The 20,506-nt window shown below is 50.5% G+C and overlaps 7 protein-coding genes across 7 annotated transcripts; 1 reads left to right on the forward strand and 6 right to left on the reverse strand.

Annotated features, from left to right (window-relative positions):
* Positions 1 to 80: 80 nt before the first annotated feature.
* On the reverse strand, positions 81 to 1,840 carry T069G_03115 (DNA primase small subunit domain-containing protein; the record flags this gene model as incomplete). The annotated part of the gene is made up of 4 exons (XM_056170325.1): positions 81 to 708; positions 776 to 1,222; positions 1,281 to 1,466; positions 1,536 to 1,840. The coding sequence occupies 4 exons, from the start codon at positions 1,838 to 1,840 to the stop codon at positions 81 to 83; spliced, it is 1,566 nt and encodes a 521-aa protein (XP_056031217.1).
* Positions 1,841 to 4,579: 2,739 nt separating this feature from the next.
* Positions 4,580 to 6,789, reverse strand: T069G_03116 (HSF-type DNA-binding domain-containing protein; the record flags this gene model as incomplete). Its single annotated transcript, XM_056170326.1, has 7 exons — positions 4,580 to 4,986; positions 5,049 to 5,247; positions 5,352 to 6,221; positions 6,304 to 6,444; positions 6,513 to 6,585; positions 6,642 to 6,658; positions 6,730 to 6,789. The coding sequence occupies 7 exons, from the start codon at positions 6,787 to 6,789 to the stop codon at positions 4,580 to 4,582; spliced, it is 1,767 nt and encodes a 588-aa protein (XP_056031218.1).
* Positions 6,790 to 10,332: 3,543 nt separating this feature from the next.
* Positions 10,333 to 11,121, reverse strand: T069G_03117 (acetyltransferase (GNAT) family domain-containing protein; the record flags this gene model as incomplete). Its single annotated transcript, XM_056170327.1, has 1 exon — positions 10,333 to 11,121. One exon carries the CDS (start codon positions 11,119 to 11,121, stop codon positions 10,333 to 10,335), a length of 789 nt encoding a protein of 262 aa, XP_056031219.1.
* A 263-nt stretch (positions 11,122 to 11,384) lies between these two features.
* T069G_03118 (uncharacterized protein) lies at positions 11,385 to 11,750 on the reverse strand (the record flags this gene model as incomplete). The annotated part of the gene is made up of 1 exon (XM_056170328.1): positions 11,385 to 11,750. One exon carries the CDS (start codon positions 11,748 to 11,750, stop codon positions 11,385 to 11,387), a length of 366 nt encoding a protein of 121 aa, XP_056031220.1.
* Positions 11,751 to 12,675: 925 nt separating this feature from the next.
* T069G_03119 (uncharacterized protein) lies at positions 12,676 to 14,394 on the forward strand (the record flags this gene model as incomplete). Its single annotated transcript, XM_056170329.1, has 3 exons — positions 12,676 to 12,772; positions 12,831 to 12,878; positions 12,950 to 14,394. The coding sequence occupies 3 exons, from the start codon at positions 12,676 to 12,678 to the stop codon at positions 14,392 to 14,394; spliced, it is 1,590 nt and encodes a 529-aa protein (XP_056031221.1).
* A 521-nt stretch (positions 14,395 to 14,915) lies between these two features.
* Positions 14,916 to 17,243, reverse strand: T069G_03120 (eIF4-gamma/eIF5/eIF2-epsilon domain-containing protein; the record flags this gene model as incomplete). The annotated part of the gene is made up of 3 exons (XM_056170330.1): positions 14,916 to 16,955; positions 17,028 to 17,084; positions 17,145 to 17,243. 3 exons carry the CDS (start codon positions 17,241 to 17,243, stop codon positions 14,916 to 14,918), a joined length of 2,196 nt encoding a protein of 731 aa, XP_056031222.1.
* Positions 17,244 to 17,949: 706 nt separating this feature from the next.
* T069G_03121 (sodium/hydrogen exchanger family domain-containing protein) lies at positions 17,950 to 19,754 on the reverse strand (the record flags this gene model as incomplete). The annotated part of the gene is made up of 4 exons (XM_056170331.1): positions 17,950 to 18,594; positions 18,641 to 18,810; positions 18,862 to 19,449; positions 19,514 to 19,754. 4 exons carry the CDS (start codon positions 19,752 to 19,754, stop codon positions 17,950 to 17,952), a joined length of 1,644 nt encoding a protein of 547 aa, XP_056031223.1.
* Positions 19,755 to 20,506: the final 752 nt, after the last annotated feature.

A 20,506-nucleotide genomic window follows, 5' to 3' on the forward strand; every position in this document is an offset into this window, starting at 1 on the left:
ACCTGCGGCACTAAATTATATATCCCACCGCTATATGCAACCTAGTGACAATCCATTGACGCTTCATCTCATTATGATATCTAAAAATCCATTGAATCATCCTCACGCTCTCTCTTTACTTTTGCAATTCCTTCATCCTTGATGAGAGCCGACACAAATGATCTGAACTGCTCAACATATGGCTTGAGGCTGGTCTTTTCCCAGTCGGCAATAGTAGCCTTGGACTTGTCATCTTCTTCACCGTCCTCTCCACCCTTCCAAGAATCAATTTCCGCAAGCAAGCTCTGTACCGTAGGTACACCAAGAGGATCAAAGTCCTCTAGAGCTTTGGTATCAATGGGCACACAGACCCGTCCCGTGCCTGGATGCACCACAAAGGGGCTTTTGAGCAAATGGTTCAATTTCTTGCTGACTTCGATATCAAGGCGAGGATAGGTATACTCCAGTACAATATCCTGCTTAGCTTCTAGTAATGCCTTGGCATCCAAGTGCTTGCTTGCACCAGTCTTGGCCACGGCATCAATGTCAGCCCATTTTGAAATTGATGATCGTCCTGGAGCAGCTTCCCATTTGCGGCGTAGTGAGTCGTTTAGAGTTCGATCGGGGAGAAGTTGCAATAGCTTCTGAGCTTGTTCATCTGTTGCCCAAGGATCCTGCTCAGCCAGTACATCTTCTTGGAAGTGCGTCTTGAGAATGTCGAGACTCCGACTAAAGAGCATGTTAGCATCACTGCTGCCATTTGTACATCTACCAAAAGCGCAAAATCGTCACTCACCTGAGGTGTGGGTGTAGTGGTCTCTTGACGTTGACCTTTTTGCCACTCTGCGAGCCACCCTTGATTACTTCCAGGTAGTTTGCTATGGCCCTGCGCTTCTGGTCATCCATCGACCTGGCCTTCTTGTCGCACACCCAAGCGTGGGCACCTCTTCGTCCGGAGTACACCCACATGATGTGGTTGAAGCCAAAGTCGTCTCTCAGAGCCACATCAACAACCTTAATGGCCATGGTCATGAATTGCCAGCACTTGTTGCAAATGGTGGCCTTGTCACAGCATGTTCGGATGTCGTCGTAATCAGTCAAATCGATATCGAAGCAGAGCTCCTTTGACAAGGGCTTGAATGCAGAAGAGTTGCGCAGAGTCTTTCGATCTCGAGGGTTTGTTGAATAGACGGGGCCGATTTCGAAACGAGAGGGCATGAGGCGGAGGACGTCTTTCCGCAGTCTAGACATAATGTGAGCACAGCTGGCCTAGTTATGTGATTCGGCCGATGTGGGCTTACAGATCTGCCGTTGCAAAAGACTGGTACCGCAGATATGCGTCGTTTTGCAGAGTAAAAGCAAACTCGCGATTGCCAAAGTCATTCGTAGGCATCGGGCTGTGGTTCAACCACTGGAAAAGCTGTCGCCAGGGGAAGAGTCGCTGGTAGAAACTGCGCATGACCTCTGGATCCGAAGCCGGAATATTTCTATGCATTGAGCAGTCAGTGGCCTGCTACTTCTCGAGAAGAGCTGTTGAGTCGACTGAGAGCACATACGAGGGTGAAGCTGCCCGTACGGGTGAGCTGACGCCTTCACGCTTAACGGGCGCCGAGCTCGGAAACTCGTCGTCGGAGTCGTCATCTGCGAATAGTTCGTCCAACTTGACCTCCTTTTTTGATTCCTCCGCTTGGCCTGCGGGCGGTGCCTCTGCCTCGTTCATATCAATATCGACGTCGTCATCTGCCATTGCTGCGGCTGTCTCTGCTGGAGCAAGGTTGGTGGGAATTCCTGGTTCGCCGTCTGGTTGTTCGTCCTTGACAGCAGCGGCGTTGCTTGAATTGGGAGAGAGCGAGTGTGGCATTGCTTCTCTTTTTTGTGTAAGAAAACTTGGAAGACGATTGGATCTGAGCTGATTGGCTGTCGGCTTGACGCTTCGACGGAAAATCAGGTCGGGATACTTGATCTGGCGAACAAGGCCCAAAACCCTTGCGCGGGGAGATGCTCAATTGGATTGATTGGAAAACGCGTCTAGACGCGTAAATTGAAACTGCCACTGGACAGCTAAAGTGCACGGTGTGAATACTGTGAAATCACTGTGTTGGGGACGGTACGTGTAAAGTGAGGTACTGCTGTCAGCTTATAGGGCCCTTTAGAGGCACACGCCTTCTGAAGCTGCCCGTCTAAGAGGATGGGCTGGCTATTCAGCACTCAAAATTTGCTATCCAGCGTCCTGTCTCTCAAATTGAAAGCAATATGTAATGATGATATCAGATGCTTGATGAATATAGCTATAATAAAATAACTGGAAGAAAGCAGTGACAGTAGGAGACTCAAGGAACTGGTTATCAATAACTTCTAAAGCTCCCTCGAAGCTCCCTCAAAGCTCTCCTAACAGAAATTAATTGGCCGAGTATAGAGCTTCAATGATTAATCATCAAACTATCCTTCAGCTCCAGACCCAAGAACACACACTCAACTGGCATGTATGAATTCTCGATTCCTACATGCAAACTGCTCTAAAAAGAGCTCCAACTTCTTTACCCGCACATGAACAGAATAGAGTTTGGCCCAACCCTCCGGATCGTCTCCGAATCAGAATACCTAAATTACCCCATCTGGCAAAGATCTTCCACTCAGCTTCAATGCATCCCCAAAACCAAGGGGTCTCGAAAGTTCCGAAAACCAGAAGGGCGAAAAGCAGTCACCTTGTCATCTTTCTTTTCTTACCATTCCTTCATCAGCCAGAGTTTTGTCAGAGCTTTAGGATAATGGGCGCAAGCACTATTGGCTTGCCGTGTTTGCAATCATAACTCACTCCCTCCTCTCATGCCCTCTTGTTGTCAAACATCAAAAACAGGGAAACCAAAACAAAACATCAACGTAAAACAACCACCCTCGTATCGCTCTCGTGTAAGTGCTACAGCATCAAAACGTCCTCCCCCTGTATCACAAAAACGCCGCCCGCCCACTCGCCGCATCGATCTTCCTCCCAGGCGAGGTAGCATCAAACAAGAAAAGGGCTGCCGGCATCAAGGCACAACATCCAAAATTGATTGCCGCATGAACAACTCGCTCCCAGGGCTTACGCGAGGTACACTCTAACCTTGCTTTTTTTCGCCACATGATAACCCCAAGGTAGTAATAATAGGCACCCGGATAGACTGATTACTTAGTGCGTGCCTGGCAAGGCCAAGGCATTGATGTGTAGCAAACAAATTCAATCCCGGCTGACATCCAGCGCCCCCAGTCTCTCTCGGTATAAGTGGCTCACCTCCGCCTCTCTCGCATGAATTGATAGGCATTGATCTTCTTCTTCCTTCCCCGCCAATAATCCATACAAAACAAAAACATATATATAAGCCTTTGCAAATCCCTTCCCACGCTTACACTTCTATTCATCGCCAAAAAATTCTCCCGTTATCCCATGTCGCCGTCATCCCCCGCTTCCCGCTCCCAAGAATCCCCCGTCTCCATCTATTCCCCCGGTCCAGACCACTATGGAACCTCCCTTCCCCCCAAGTGCCGTCGGATCTAACGGCTGCAGGCATCCCAAGGTGTGATTTTTTTTCCTTCCTACAATCCTTGGCATTATTTTTCCTCTCTTCTTCTTTGTCGTTCCTCCCGGTGACGTCGTACGTTCCCTTGTTCCGTGTATAGTGGTGGCCCGGAGTTGGTGCTCCGCTAACATGCCCATCCCCCCCGGCCTCTCGTCTATACATAAGGTAATGTGACGTCGTGCTGGAGATGCGCAATCGGATCTCGCCCCGGCCCATTTCTTTCCTCCGCTCGCTCGCAGGGGGAGTGAAGAAAAAAAATATAAAGTGTTAATGCCGCGAACGGCCTCCCATCTGTCATACCGACTTCTTGGATCCGGACCCCGTAATTCCGTGCCTGGGAGGCATTTAGTCAGTACATGTTTACATCTCTTACTTGACTCACACTTCGACTTCCTTTCTTACACATACAAGGGCGGTCATCCATCACTTTATTTACAAAATGGTGAGCTTGTCAAGTTGTTTCCTCGTGCAAATAGATCGTATGATTAACAACTCTCTGTCATGAAATAGTTGCCAATCCAGGCTCCCTAGTGCTTTGGGCTTTTCAGCACCAGCACGGCTTCATCACAGAAAAAGGAGGCCTTGTCCAGCCCATTCTCCTCATAAACCCATGACCTAGTCAAAGCATACATCATCACAACTCCGATTTTCGTTCATTCAAAAAAAGAAACATGAGAACAAAATATAGCGTTTCCTTCTCCTTTAGGAAACATTGCCACAAAATGCCCCGACAAAAATATCCAACCGGTACGCAAAATCATCATCCCAACCAGAAATCCCAGGACAACAGGAGGCATCCATCTATGAGGATGGAGGATAAAAAACAAAAATAAGAAAAAGGCTCCTCCAAAAAGGCTCCTCCTTGGGTTTAAAACAAGTTACAACGCCGATAACAAAGTGTCTCCATGCAATGAGTCGACAAGAGGGGGGGAGGGTGATGGCTGAAAGCGGAAAGCGGTAGGGGATTGAGGAGACGGAAAAGACAAAAATGGTCCATCCAACAGAGCATCTTTGATGCGCAGAATTAATCATCAGCCTTGGCGTTAAGCATAATTTCGTTGCGAGTTATTCAAACGCTGCCGCTTCTCCGGTGGGCTATCATGGTCGGATATACGGCCAGAGGAAGCATCCATCGTCGAGTACGCGCCTCTACTTTGCGACATGTTATACTGGCTGCTTCCGTCCATGAGCCCAAAGCCCTGGTCGACCCCGTTCTGAGACATGTGGCCGGAGGACCAGTTCGAGCCGCTGGCACCTGCAGGTGGAGTTGGTGACTCGAATTTGATGGGGTTGCCCGTCGTGTTCAGATACGGAACGTTCATGATGAACGCAGACCCGTGCCCGTTGTCCGACTGGGTGGGCGGGTTCTTCAACAGGTGTTGCAGGTTTTGCTTGACAGATTTGAGCATGCCTTCCTTTGTGAATGGCTTGGCCAACACGCCGTTCATCCCTGTGCCACAGTCAGCAAGAGGTTCAACCATCGGATTATTCTCCAGTTTTTTCAAAACTTACCATGCTCGAAATATCCATTCACCTCGTCCGGACGAATGTTTGACGTCATGGCAATAATGGGTGTGGCTGGGCAGTGTTGGCGGATATACATGGTTGCTGATACACCATCCAACCGGGGCATGATGATGTCCATGAAGATCAGGTCGAAATGGTCACGACCAACGGTACTGATCCTGTTGTATGCTTCCGCGCCATTATTCTGCAAGTTGTTAGCCGCTAAACATCACCGACATGTAACGCGGGACCGTGCGCTGCGCAGCGTCCTCTCATTGTTTCCGGTCTGGGGGGATGCAATTCACTTACGGCATGTTCAACATCGCAGCCCATGGATTTGAGAAACTTGATGCCAATCTTGGCACATGTGGGATCGTCTTCCACCAGGAATACAACAGGCTTCTTTGGTCCCCACAACGACACAGGCTTCTCCGCCGAGCCAGGCACGTTGTTTATCTGATTGGATGACCCGGGCTGCGGCGTGTGTTGTTGCTGGTGCTGCTGGTGTTGGTCCATGGGACCGGCACTGCCCTCGTTGGGGATAGCATATGGAATCTTGTTGATGTGATCCGAGTGGAAAGGATCAATGCCAACAGTCTGTCCTACAGGATAAACGGGGTACCGGCTAATGTCATTCATAGGGTCATGCATCATCGGCATCGATACGGGGGTCACCATGGTTGCCGAGTCTGCGGGGGATTCGTAAATGTCATGCAGACGCTCCAGCTCACGATCGGCTACGGCGTCGGGCGCGACGCTGGAAAGCAGCTCTCGCGCTCTTCTGAGCTCCGGCACAGCTTCGTCTCCATCCCCCGTCGGCATGTTGCCGTTCGAGTTCAACGAGTGGCTCATCATCCCATTATTCCGGTTGTGGTTGTAAGGAGAGAGGTAGTTGAGCATCTCGTACTGCGCCTGCTTCTGTGCATTGAGCATCTTCTGCAGGGTGAGAACCTCGTTGACGAGAAGCCTGTTGGTTTGCGAAACGTCGGCAAACAGCTCCTGGAGCTGCTGCACCTGCTGCTGCGTAGCCGTCAGCTGCTCTGATATGACGCTGACATGCTGGCTCGTGGTGAAGTCCTCTGCGACCTGAGGTTTTCTCGTGGCCGGCGCTTTTCGGCGGATGTTATCCAAATCGTCTTTGCTGTCGACGCGGAAGTAGGGATGTTTGAACTCCAAGATCTGCACATCGAGTCCCAATTCTTAGTCATGCGCCCCCCAACGTAGTGTAACTTGGGGGTATTCCATCGGCCAAGGGACTTACATTGCCATTTGGGGAGGCTGAGTCGCCATCGCTGGATGGCTTGACTTTGTGAAAGTCGTATTTGTTGAGCTGTCGAATAAAACTAGACATATTGCTGTGCTTGAAATGTTTCGGTAGGATGGATCTCGTAAACTTTTCGCCCTGTTTTATGGATAAAAAGTCAATAAGAGCGCACGCAGATATCAAGCTGTAAACCAGATGATTCCCACCTCGACAACCACAAATGAATCGCCATCCTTTCCCCATCGAGCTACATCTTGGTGTGACGGGTCTTCGAGCATGCTAAGGCAACGTCAGTCGGGTGCGGAGAGAGATGTGGTTTGTTGGCGAGCAATTACCGAAACAGCTTGCGGACCTTGACATCATCAATCCGATTAGCACTCATGTAGTTATACGGCAAGGCAAAGCAGAAGAGTCCCTACTCACAAATTCACTGGCATTGTTTCCCCCGCCGCCTGGGGCAGTGGCAGCCTCTGTCCCGGACATTCTGGGCCGAGTCGGTGGTCTTGAGCGGGATCAAAAGAGGCAATATGCGAGGAAGCGACGCGCCTCCAATTGAGGCTCAGCGAAGGGCCAAGAATCGACAAAGCTGCAGTCGCAGAGGCGGGCCAGAACTCGCTCAGATTTTGCGTCAAAAGTCCCTTTTCCTTTTCCTGCTCTGCTCTCTCAATCTCTCTCTTTCTCCCGTCGGGTCGGACGAGCGTTGATGGTTTGAATCTGGGGGCCTTTTGGGCTTGGCCTTTTTGGCTGGCGGACCGGAGCGACGGCAGAAGGACGTAAAAAGCGCCCCGGACACGGAAGCGGTGCGCCGGGCTGGCAGAAGGACGGAGCCAATGTTATGCACCGTCAAACGTCAAGCTGGCAAATGACGTCGCAAGTCGGCGAGCGAGATTCGACTCTTCTGGAGAGCGAAGCAATTGACCTCGAAGCCTGGCTGGTCGAGGCTGGCTGGATCGAGGTTGGACGGTTTAGCCCAGCTCCGTTGAATGGGCGAATGGATGGCCCGAGATGGAGGGTGGGCCGGGGGCCTAGGCTAACAAGGAAGATCAGGTGGGTGGTTCAGAGGGCAACAGCGCTGCAAGTGTGCTGGAGCGGTGCCAGTTATAGCGATTAGATTGCTAGCTGCTAAGGGCTCGTGCAGTGCTGTGCAGGTATTGATACTTCAATGACTTGAAATGTACGGGCGGGCGGGCAGGCAGGCACATGCAGTCAATCCCTCATGCGGCTAGGGGAGGTAGAGAGAACATGGGAATCATGCATCTAATACAAGCAAGGAAATGAAAAATCAACAAGAACACAGGAACCACACGCAACAAGACACCTAGTACGACCCCGTCTTTCCTTTTCACTAATACCAGAGGAATCATTCCAGAAAAAAAATCAACGTGTACCCACAGGGGGGATAATAGAGAGAGAAAAAAAAAGAAGGGGGGTCTCAAATCCAAAGCCCGGGAGCTATCGTGTGTTCCGTGTTCTATTTAGCCAGATCCGTGTGGCGGTCCCTAGTGCACGGTACATGCAAGCCTCGTTTCTTGGTTTCTTGGGGCATCTCCAGGCGCTAGGGCCGTGTGGCGCATTGTCCCTCACACGGAGCATCCAGTATCGAGGCTACTGTTACGGAGTACAGGGAGCAATAGCGTTTTTCTTGCCAATTTAAATGGCCACTTTTCAGCCAGCCCCCGTACCTGTTTCTTTCTTTTGCTGCGCCAAGGCCCGGCAGATGATAGACTAGGTCCATGTAGTTTTTTCTTTTTGTTTCTCGCCTGGTCTGTTCTCGACGTTGTTTATTGCTTTAGCGCAGTGTCAGCCACATGTACCTGCACCTGCACTTGTACCTGTCGAGATGGTGTCAAAGTGGCAAGCATCCAATCCCAACACAACATACCAGACCAACGTGTGCTTATAATACCTTACTTATACGAGCCCCCCGCCATGTGAGTCTTCGTAAATACTCGTCCACAGGCATGTACTCGTACTCTCTGCGCGCTTGATGCTTGCTTGGATTGGATTGATCGTATGCAGCCTCCACCACGCCGGGGGTGCTCTGCAATACCATGGATTGGCGACATCTGAATCAGGCTGGCGGAAGTATTTTGCGTGAGCATGGAGTCTCTTGTTAGCTCTTCACTTCCATCTTAGTGGTAGAGCTAGTTCCTTGCTAAAAGCTGGCAAGCTTTTTAGCCTCAATTTATAACTCAACCCCTATACCTGAACAAGCGCAGTAGTGTCTCCAGAGCATTATCATCTCGATGTCTGCCCATGGTATAAAATGAGCGGTGCTAGTGAGCATCTTAGCTGGGAACCAAGGCAGACAAAAGGAGGTACGAGGTAGCCATTCACAAGATAAGCCGCGCCTGGGACGGGATACACGTGTGTGCCGTGCAATCTCGACGATGCCCATACTCGTACGCCGTCTTCTGGATCGTGTATGTGTGCACTTATCAGCTCTGCCCCCATAAACAGCCACCTGAACAAATCATGCAGGGAAGCAGGTGATGAAAGGGAGTGTCATTTATTACTATCTGGGGGGGGGGGGCAAAAGCGCCTGTATGCATGTACAAGGGGGGAACTTCCTTTTTTTGGGCGCCTACCGCTTCAAGCAAGAATATTCAACCCTTTTCTAGCCGTGATGCATGCCAATTGGGCACTTCTCACGATGGGCGCTTTGCGGGGCTGAAAAGAAGCCCGGCACGGCGACTACACCTCGATCGGCTCGCACACCCAGCCGTTTTTGCTCCTAGCCGGCGACGAATAGAAGGTCCGCGATGCTCGCTTGTTAGCACATTAGCAAGAGTAATGGCAACATGCCCTGTTTTTTTGTTCTAATCAGTCGAGATCATGGACATCAATCTCCCTTGCAGCACGCGCCTGGATGGTGTCTCTCCAGCATCAAATCGTCGGCTTTGGTGCGTGCATGATGCGCTGCAAGTCTGGACACAGGATCCGCTGTCGGCGATCCCCGTACGCTTGTAATTGGACTCCGTCGTTTCGGTACAAGCTGGAGTGCTTAGCAGAGCCCAGCTAGACACAGATTGGCTGATGCAATGGATGGGATGAGACAAGCAGCAAGATGTTCATCATCTGCAAAGATACGGGCGGGTGAAGATGTGGACGAGTGTGCGCCAGGTATGTACAGGTACATGCGTGTGGCAGGCCATCTGTGCCGCCACTTGCTCAGGTCCTCGGGTCAGCTCCCGTCAAGGTCGTATTGGATTGATTCCGTTCCAGTTAGGCTCAGCGGACCGGCCTTCCGCAAGATTGCCACTTTCTGCTTTGTACGAGTACTTTGCAGGCAGAGTTCATCTGTTCACTTACAACACCACGCCCTTGTAGCATCAGCTGTATGCTTGTGATGCGCGTTTAGGTAAATTTGTCTTGAAATGTATAGTCGTACGAGTATTATTTTGAGAGCCTCTAAAAATAAATCAACTCTAAGACCAGCGGAGCAAACACGGTCCGTAGGCACGCACGCCGCGCTGCCGTAAATAGAGCAAGACATGCAGGGTTATAGGAGCGCGGCCCAGGTCTCAACCTAAAAAGCTTCAATCCATCTTCAATCTGAAGCACAACATGGATGAAATATCCAAGCTAGCAGGCCGGAACCAGCTCCGATTATTCTCAGAGCTGGTCCTCGATGTATAACAATTGCTCGCCTTGAGTATTATTTAGAAAAGTAAAATAGCCCTGTCACTTCCCTTGCACGGGGCATGATATACTTGCAGAGATTCATTAAGCCTCTCCTTTTTTTTCATTCAATATTAGCTGAGACCTGGTCGGAATCTGACTTGCTCGGGCTCTCCTTTACCGAATCCCTCTCCCCGCACAATGCCGATCAGTACTGTATCCAGCAATGCTCGAATCTTGGCAAGCTTATGTGGATTTGCCGTTTAATCTCAGATAAACATCTGTAGATGCTCATATGCAAAGCACATGTTCTATAAATGGAGCATGGTGAGACACGGACAAGAGATGGATGGTATATTTAGATGCCTTGGAATGCTACATGCAACGTCCATCCGATAACCGCCCTCAGTCCTTAGAGCCAAAATACTTCATATATCGAAAGACATAATGACCCCATTTGGCATCCGGGCCCTCGTCCGGAGGGGGACACGGAGCGTACTCGTCCAGATCCACGTCGAGCGTGCGGATCACCTGGAATCCTGCCTTTTCGTAAATCTTCCACGCCGGCTCCGACGAGTGAACCCAGGCAAAGACGCCTGCTTCGTCGCATATCTTGGTTCCCCAGCGAAGCAGCGCTGACCCAATACCTCGTCGCTGGAATTTGGGTGAGACAGAAAGCCCGATGACCACGAGACATTTGGTGCCTTTGGGCATCACTTCCTTCTGCCATGCATCCAAGTCGGCGCCTGTAAGTGCCTGGAGTCGCTCAATGGGATCTTCTGGGTCTGCATCGGGACTGGGCTTTGGTTCTACCGCTGACGATTTATCCTTTTCCTTTTCTTTGTCGTTTTCATTTTCTGACTGCTCCGCCGGAGCTACGGCTGGCCTCTCGGGAGGTTGGATCCTGCCCTCCACTACGGGCATCTCTTCGGGTGAAAATCCGATGAGTCCCCAGTTGCAGAAGCCAGCAAATTCCCCTGTTTCCTTGTCAACGGCCTTTAATATCACGCATCGAGGTGATTTCAGCATTTCGGGAAGGCTCTCCGTGTGGTATTTCTTCATATCGAACGGGTTTCGGCCCAGAGCTTTCATCTGGGTTTGGCGATCCGTCAGGAAGGCATCGCTGCTGAGCTGAGCTGCCTCGGGCACATCTTGCAGCTGGAGAGCTTGAATGGTAAAGGTCGGCTCAGACATGATGGAATTCGTTTAACTGACGCTTATTCTACAACATATTCCCGTGTCGCAAAGCATTCGGCTCCAAAGCTCATTAAATAGTAATGCCGCCATGCGTGTTGGAAAGCATGCTGAAGTGCATGTACGAAGCAGCCAACTTCGAAGATTGATAAATGGCGGGGTGAGCGCACGGCGTTGAGTCACCGGCGAAGATGAAGGAATAGAACCATGTGGACTTTATCCAACGACGAACCTCGCCATAGATAAAATCGCGCTATCGACCATCATGAGGCCTCGGAGCTAGCCTTATGAAGCAGCTCGAGAATTGTATTGGCGTACGTAGTTCCATCGCCCTTGATATCCTGCACAACCACCGTCTTATCTCTCGATCTCGCGCCTTGAGCCAGAACCAACTTCGACTTGGGAATGTCCAGGGCCTCGCTGAGAACCTCAATCACCGCTTGGTTGGCCTCACCATCTTTAGCCTGAGCTGCAACGCAAAGTTCAATCACGTCGTCAGTGACCGCCTGAATGCCTTCTCTATTCTTACTCGCTCCGGGCTTGACGTGCAGTCGCAATTGCAAGATGCCCTGAGGCGCCTTCTTGGAACCAGCCATGAAGCGCACGGCTGCGCTGGCCGGAGATGCCATGAAAAGTATAAAAATGATCCCGAGGGAAGTCGTGGCTATTTCAGCCCGTGATGGTACCAGATAGGTACTGGGAGAATATAGCTGCAAGTAGCAGAAGTCAAGGCAAGCTTATTATGTGTAAGAGTAGATACATGCCCTCGTTTGTACCTCTCAAGGAAATGGGCATCTAGATACGAGGTGGGTACTCTGAGCTTAAGCTGTAGCTCTTCCTCCGCATTCTGCTACGATATTGAACTTCCTCGGAATCGCGGGGTGCTGAGTTAGCAAAATAAGAATCAGGGCTAGAACTTGCATCGATGTGATGAGATCACATGCACTCGCTCTTAACGGCAAAGTCAAGCCCCGACTCTGCCGTTTTCATAGATCGAAACAAAGCACAAAGCGGGTGAGAGCGCCAACCCAATCGCCACCCTCATCATTCCTCGGCGGTAAGTTCATTCGATCAGCTTACAATTGGCTTCGCCAGCTAAAAACAGCAGAGTTGATGAGATAATCTCACATCAGACACAGCTCGCAGCACCAAAACTCAAAAGTCTCAATCGCTGCTCCAATCGCTCCCCAGACGATCATGAATTGGCAGAAATGAGATGAATGCAGGGTAAGGGCACATCAATATGACGGGAGAGGAGCAGCCACTGCCGTATTGCGTATTGCTGCTGACCTCCAGTGGCACAGCCCACTAAAGCAGGTCCCCTTCAGAAGGGCCAGGCGCTGCACACGCTATACAGCCGCCTCCAGCTATATACAGCCAAGAAATTCCAACCTGACCCTCGACATCTGCTCGGCCCAAAAACTTTGGCCCAGCGCCTGCATCACGACTTCAGGCCGCCAACAGCAACAGACGCACAGCACTCTCCAATCCCAATCCCGCAGCATTACCGTCGCCGCTCGTCTTCGCCGTCTCTCCTCCTCTCTATCGAGCGCCATGGCATCAGCGTACAGCGCATACCATGGCGCCAAGAGCTCGCAGTTCACAGTCACGGCTCTCGGCCGATGGTCCATCTTGACGAAGCAGCTCCCAGGTTCGTCATGCTGCATGTGCTCTTTCTGCGTGTTTCCGGGGCTAATTGATCGTCCTAGCTGTTGACAAGGTCCGAGTTCTTCATGTCTACGATTTCGACAACACACGTACGTTTGCCCCTTGCTCTCCCACCACCAGTTAATCTATATTTCCAAGACTGACCTGGAGACACCCTCAGTATTTCGAACCCCCATGCCAAACCCGACTCTGTGGACTGGCCCGACGATAGGATTGCTCGCGACCCAAGAGGCATTTTCTAATGGCGGGTGGTGGCATGACAACCGCATACTTGCAGCCACTGGCGAAGGCGCCGAGAAGGAAGAAGAACGAGCCTGGGAGGGCTGGTGGAACGAAAAAGTGGCCGATCTTGTCAAGCTAAGCACGAAGCAGCCAGATGCTCTCTGCGTGCTGTTGACGGGCCGTTCTGAGCATGGCTTTGGCGAGTTGATCAAAAGGATGGTGACAAGCAAAGGACTCGAGTTTGACATGGTCAGCTTGAAACCGAGAGTCAGCCCTGCAAACCAGAGCTTTCAGAACACAATGCACTTCAAGCAGCTGTTTTTCGAGGCCCTCATGGAGACGTACCAGCAGGCGACCGAGATCAAAGTGTACGAAGACCGCCCCAGGCATACAAAGGGATTCCGAGACTTCTTCGCCGAATACAACAGACGTCAGACCGAAGCGCCCACGCGAGGCCCCATCACAGCCGACGTTGTCCAAGTGGTCGACTCGTCAACCCTTCTTGACCCCGTCGTTGAAGTCGCCGAAGTCCAGCACATGATCAACCAACACAACACTACACTGACTAAAGAGCCCTCCTCCAAGAGCAAACTCATGATCAAGAAGACAGTCTTCTTCACTAGCTATATGATAGGCGGCGACGACATTAAGAAGCTTCTGAAGCTCGCCAAGATTCCTGCTAGCGTATCGAATAACGACCTCAAGTTCCATGCGAACAATATCCTCATCTGCCCCAGGCCATGTCCCACAAGCATACTAGAAAAGGTTGGCGGCATGGGCAGCAAGATGCTGTGGGAGGTCACAGGCACAGCCTGTTTTGACAACTCCATCTGGGCTGCGTGCGTGCGCCCTGTGCCTCACACTGCAAAGTTTCACACCGACAACCCCATACCTCTTGTCGTGCTTGCCCTTAGAAAAGGCGCTCGCCCTATGGATGCTGGGAAGATTACTGCTTGGCAGCCTGTGCCGGTAGAAGAGCGCTTTTCTTTTGAGACAACTGTCGGCGAAAAGGTGATTCTCCGCATTGAGGCAGAGGACCCCAAGGAAGACGAATACCAGAGTCTCTTTGCCAACAAGTCCCACAAGCGCAAGCACAATGCAGATGAAGAATGGGCGGCTCGGTCGGTTCAGTATGCCGGCCGAAATGAGTCCAGAGGCTTTCATTCTGGAAGGGGCCGCAATAAGGGCGGAAACCCTGGCCGAAGCCATCGTGCCTCCAGGGGCGGACGAGGCGGACGCGGACGTGGTGGCCATGGCTACCGATCTCTCGATGACGTTGATCCCAAGGGTCAGTCCAATGATGCTCCCCCGGGCTCTTTTGGCCGGGGTCGACCAATGGGCGGACAGCCATCCAACGGTTCAGATCTACAGAGTTACTATTAGAAGTAGGATGGCTGCTGCTTATATTGATATCTAATATGGATATGAACATAGCTAGCGTTCTGAAGACTGGACGAGCTGGAGGAGAAGAATGGTCACAGCAAGGCATCACAACTCCCTCCTTTTTTTTCTCCTTTTTTTTCCTTTTTGGTACGGTACTGGTATTAACGGAGGGTATGGGTCTTTTCTTTGCTTCATCCACAAGAGAAATTGCGTCCAAAGGAGGGCATTTTCAGGCAATTTAGGGCGAACATGGCGCTTTAAGGGAACATGCATATTGAGAAATAGGCTGGAGGGACGGCATGCATCTTCGTTTTAGTTTTTGTTTTCAAGACATAGCTCGGATTAAGCTTATCAGATGAGGCAATATATAAATGATACCCAGCTTGGGCGAATCTCGCTACCTCCTCAACCCCTTTTTTCTTTCTACTACTCTTCTTGTCTTTTCTTCGAGCTGATTTTGGTTCATTTGTCTTGTATCATTGTGCTTATCCTTTTTCTTTACTTTTTACTTTTTGGTTCGTCTAATCACTGTCATCATCATCGTCGTCGTCGTCATCGTCTTCCTCTGATGCGTTTTCAAGCCACTCGACGAGCACTCTGCACTTCTCCTTCAAAGCAGCCATAGACTCACCCTCCACCGCACGCGCATCCGCCCACCAGCCCAGAATGCCTTCCTCCTCCAAAATGTCCAGCGCATAGAGCTGCTGCAGCATAGCGGGGAGAAGCGTAGCAGCCTTGCTCTGCTCCTGGCCCTTGGAGTAGTGCTGTAGGGCGCGCTGTAGGGCGAGGATGAACTCGACCTGCGCGGGCTCGCCGCCGCCAACACCGACCTCGTTGACGAACTTGGAGGCGCCCTTGCACGCGGTGAAGGCCCTGTCTGCCGCCTTACTGGCGTCGAGGCCGCCGTGTTCGGGGGTGACGAGCTCGACTGCGCGGCGGGTGAAGGCCGTTGCGACGGCCTTTCGCATCATGGCGTCGGATGCGTTGTTGGCTAGACGCAGGCCCATGAATTCCAGCTTAGCAGAGTCAAAGTCGCCAGAATCGGCACGCAGGGCGTCCAGCAAGCCGTGGACGGCATCGGTGTGGAAGGAGATCTTGCCGGCCGAGTCGTCTGAGGCAAAGGACGAGAGACGTGATCTGTTGGAGTGGGCAGTGTCGGTGGCAAGGAAGTTGCTGTCGTTGTCATCGTCGGAGTCGACATCGGAGGCAAACGTTGAAATGGATGAGGTGGATAGGTTGTAGTTTGCGAGGGAGTAGATGAGAGACTTTTGGAGTCTGGAGGGGTCTTCGTCGTCGAGCTCGTCGTCTTCGGGGTCGAAGAAGGGAGCTGCGTTGCCGTCGGGACCGAGCAGCTTGGTGTCTTTGGTGACCTGCTTGCCTGTGGAAGTAACGGTGGAGAGTACCGCAGCTGTAGAAAGGGAGATGGAGTCGCTAATGTGAACGCCGTAGGAGATGAGAGATCCGGTAGGTATTGTGCAGCCTTTACCGATGACTACGTCACCAGCCAAGATGGATTGTGATATGGCGGTGCCATCTCCCACAGTGGTGTTGTTCCAAATGAACGAGTTCTCAAGCGTGACATTGGCGCCAATCTTGCAACCAGTGCCAATGATGGAGTTGACGATTCTGCTTCCAGATCCGATGCTAGAATTGGTTCCAATGACTGAGTTTTGAAGTTTGGCATCGGCTGCGTGAGAAGCGCCAGTCTCGATAACAACATTGTTGCTGTGTTTCTTGTACGTCTGCTTGGGCATGATGTTGTTTTCAGGGATAAAGGGAAACGTCCATCGTCCTAGGACGTCTCTGCTAATGGCATCGTACATCTGCAGGTTGCTTGCTCGAGCAGCATAGCCGTCCTCGAAAATCTCAGCGTAAATCATCTTGCCGTTGAGTTCCCAATCCTTCAACACACCATGCAGGAAATTTCTCCTTGGAAGCTCATAATCGAAGCTTTCTGACCACAGAGCCAAGACCTCGGGAGTGCAAATGTCGATCTGAGCATCTATCAGGTCGGCTCGTATCTCAAACTCGGTTGACAGCTCGTCGGCAATGAGAGGGTCCATGGAGAGGTAGTGGTCGCTCTGCAAGGGGTTCATCTCATCGTAGTGAAGACAGCGCTGAGTCTTGGTGTCCACCACAAACACTGGCGTGATTCCGTTCGTCTTGGTCCTGTGATCCGCGGGTCCTCCGCTGTGCAGGACCATGGTCATGATATTCGCGGCACTCGTCTCTCTTCGTTTTCGGTGGGCTGCCAGGGCGCCGTCTAGAATCAGGTTCGACACCAGGTCACCATGCACCAAGAGGAAATCGCCGTCCACCAACGATCGCTTGTCCATGTCGCGGAGGACGTCGCCAACCGATCTCGCATCGGCAACTCGAACAAACTGCAGCACCGAAAACGGACACGATTTTGACGACGACGCCCATCTAGAGTGACTGATGTAATCTTCGACCTGGTCTGTGTGTGCGCCGCAGTAAATGTAGACTTCCTGAACGCCGTTCATGGCCAGGAACTCGAGCGTATATTCGATAAGAGGGGTGTTGGCCAGCGGCAGAAGACACTGTAGTTGATGGGAGTCAGCTGGCGGCCACAGTCTCAATCAAGCTCCTCAAGCTTTGCAAGGTCCACATACTCTCGGCTTCTCTACTGTAAAGGGCTTGAATCTGTCCTGGAACGAGTCTGCGAGAACCTGTGCGCAAATCAGTGATTAGCCATCGCTTCAACAGAACCCCGCGATGACTGGACGCACCACAGCCTGCAGAACATCTTCGCCTTTGCTCTCTGCGCCCGACTTGGCGGGTTTTTTGCCCTTTGCCGAGCCGGCGCTGTTCTTTCCCTTGTGCGACATGGCGAGAGTCCCGGCGCAAAAAGGCGAAGCTTGGAGGAGCGTTTGGAATTGGAGGATTTGTGGTGGGAGAAGTTGGATTTGCGACAAGCATGGGTGACTCAACTAGCAAGGGCTGTGGTGGAAATTTCTCACCGCGGTGAAGCTTTCGGTGTGGCGCTCTAAGGTGGGGTGACGGACGGCATATTCTGGCTGGAGCTTATCTTGAGTCACAAGTGCCGTCTGCATCAGATCAAGTACAAGCATTGGGGAAACTGTACGCTAGATGCAAAAAAATGAAAATATATAGTTTGGTATATACGAGAAAACTTTTTTTGCGGAGGATGAGTAATTATACTCTGTGATTCCTGACATAGTGATTCATTAGTAGGCACAATATGTTGTTGGTGGACTGCTTCCACAATCCTGGGTAATAAATTAACAAACTCTTGAAGTTTGTATTAAGCAAGCGTTACTTCGTATAGCCACTGGTTGATTATTACGGAGAAGATGCCTGATTCAAAGGTGTCTATGTATCAAAGTGTGATGCATTGCTAGAAGTAAGACCGATAAGCAACTCCGTTCAGAGCTATTAGTAGCTGAAATTGGGTTTTCGTAGAGTTTGAAAGTATTCTAATTCTTCATACGGTCATAAGTTCATTATTTCATTTTGTATACTAGGTAATATACAACACGATATCCCAACTAGAGTAGTACTCTAGCTGGCCCCTCAAGAAACACCCCAGACACCAAGCACATCTTTCTGAACCAGGCGATCTTGCTTCTCAATGCCCTGCTGTAGCTGCTTCACTCGTCTCACAGTAAGTCCCAGCGATAGAGGTCCTAGGATTGTGCACAGCATTATCGCCCACGTAACAATGAGGAATATTTCCGAACTCTTTCCGCTGTCAGTCGGCGACGAAGAGAATATCTTGTTACTTTCCGCAATGGATGAAATCAAGAAGCCAATCTCGCCGCGAGCAGTCATTGCACAGCCCAATATAGAAGCAGGGTAGATTGATCGCGGATTGGTTCCAGCAGGATCAGAATGAGAGGGTGTCGTTTGCGTGACTACCTCTCGGCTAGATTGAGATGCTGACGAAGGCTCCTGGATTTGGGTTGCGTGCGAAGAGGCTGTGTTAGGGGATGTCTTGGGCTTTTCGTGAACTCGACCCCAGAAATGTGCCATTTGTAGTTTGGGATGCTTGACAAAGTCTAATAATTTGGTGGGCAGAAGAGAGGCGATGGAGATGCGAAGGAGCCAAGCGCCGCATAGTAATTTGCCGACCATCATCAGAGCGGTATATACGATCCCTTTCCATACAATGGAGCCTTTGAACATCTCGGTGATTGGGATAGAGAAGCCAATGGATGCCTTGGATGATTAGAGAAGTCATTAGTCATTAGACAAAGTCACTTACAAAGAAGAATGGCTTCAAGATCCTTTCGAGGGGCTGCATATAATACCTTTCGAAAGTAGCCATTCCAGAGGCATCTGATCTCTGGGGTTCTGAATCAGTATGTTGAGAAATCATAGTATAATCTGTTTCTGATTGTCCAGAGGCTTGATTTTGCACTGGAGGTGATGTTTCTGATGCCGTATTCTCATCAGCAGGATGAGGTACTTCAGAGTCCCACCAACTGATGGCTGCGCCCGCAATATAGGCAGCGAATAAATTAGAAGTGCCTGCGTATGTTGACCCAGTGATACAGCCAACCAAAATAAAGGTATGAATGACCCATGGTGTCCCTCTCTTGTTGCAAATTTGATTGATGTGTCCTAGGGGATGTTTCACCCTCCAAGAGTTCAACCACAGAGTGAACGGCTTGGCCACAAAGACACAAACAACAGGAGCGCATACGGCAAATGCGATGGATACTAGAAGCGGCCTAACGATAGTGATGGCACTTATCTCAGCACCGGACGACCCCAAATTGGAGATGATCTGGACCATGACAAGGCCGACGACGTCATCCATCATGGCGGCACTGGTGAGCACGACACCGAGCCTGGACGTGATCAGACCAGTTGATCGAAGCACAGTGAATGTCGTACCAAGGCTCGTAGAACATAACGCTGCACCGGCAGCAAACGCCTGAAGAGGCGTTGCACCACTGAGCTTCTGGAAGACGAAGGAGAGGCCCATGGGCACGCTAATACCGGTAATGGCAACGCATGAAGATAGCCAAAGATTGGCCCTGAGGGCACCTAAAGAGGTTGACAGGCCGCCTGTTTGGGCTTGTTTAGCTTATGTAGATAAAAAATTAGTCATTGAATGACCCAATGGATTTACCTTCATATACCAAGAGCAGCAATCCAAGATAGCCCAATTGGACAACAACCTGCTCAGCTTCTTCGCTCAGCCATTTGGCTCCGGGCGTTCCCCAAGCTACTCCTACGAATATCTGCCCGAGGAGGCCACAGTAGACACTATGATCGAGCACAAAGTTGGCGACATTGAGGAGGAGAAGGAAGGACGTCTGGATAAGGATTGTGACGATTCCTGGCTCGTGGTACGGAAGCGAGGTTGCCATTGTGATGACGGCGGCCTCCACGGCGATAATTTATGGATCCATATGCAAAACTTTGCAGCGAACTAAGACGGCGGAACGGAATATTAGAAAAGATTAGCAGAGAGTGGCGGATTGAGAGGTTCTAACATTGATAATGAAGAGGGAGAGACGTTGGTTCCATGCACGTATCTTAGTTGTTGGATCCTCTTTTTTTTTTAAAAACAATAGTCCGGGGTTGGTTTGGCACCGGCCTAAGTTAGGCACTTGCAGATCTGTTCTGGATGCTTTGATCGACCGGCTTACGGAAAATCTACATTAAAAACAAACAACTAAAAGAAATCAAGTGGTCAGATGAGAATGAAAAAAAGAGCTGCTATAAAGTACATTGACTTAAAATATGAATAAGCTGCAACAACTTGTGAGGATGGGTTAATATCGGCTTTGAAAATGCCAAGTCCTGCCTCTTACAGATGCGTATCCAGACAGGTGAAGCTTGATGTGTACGTGTACGTGTATGCATGTCTCGGAGATTTCGCACACGTCATTACAATGGCAATAATTGATAATTTATGTATGTTGTGAAAGATGAAATATACTGCTTGGTAGGTGAGTAGATGGATGTAATGTAGAACTATACTTGATCCATCCATATACCAGGCATTGAATCAACCACGTTCAGGCTATCCAAGTAAAATACAACCGTTGTTTCTTTATCATAGATCCTATTTCGTAGTATAAACTGACATATAAGAAATCATTATCTATGAAAAGTT

This window comes from Trichoderma breve, chromosome 2, assembly GCF_028502605.1.
Source record: "Trichoderma breve strain T069 chromosome 2, whole genome shotgun sequence".
NCBI lineage: Eukaryota > Fungi > Ascomycota > Sordariomycetes > Hypocreales > Hypocreaceae > Trichoderma > Trichoderma breve.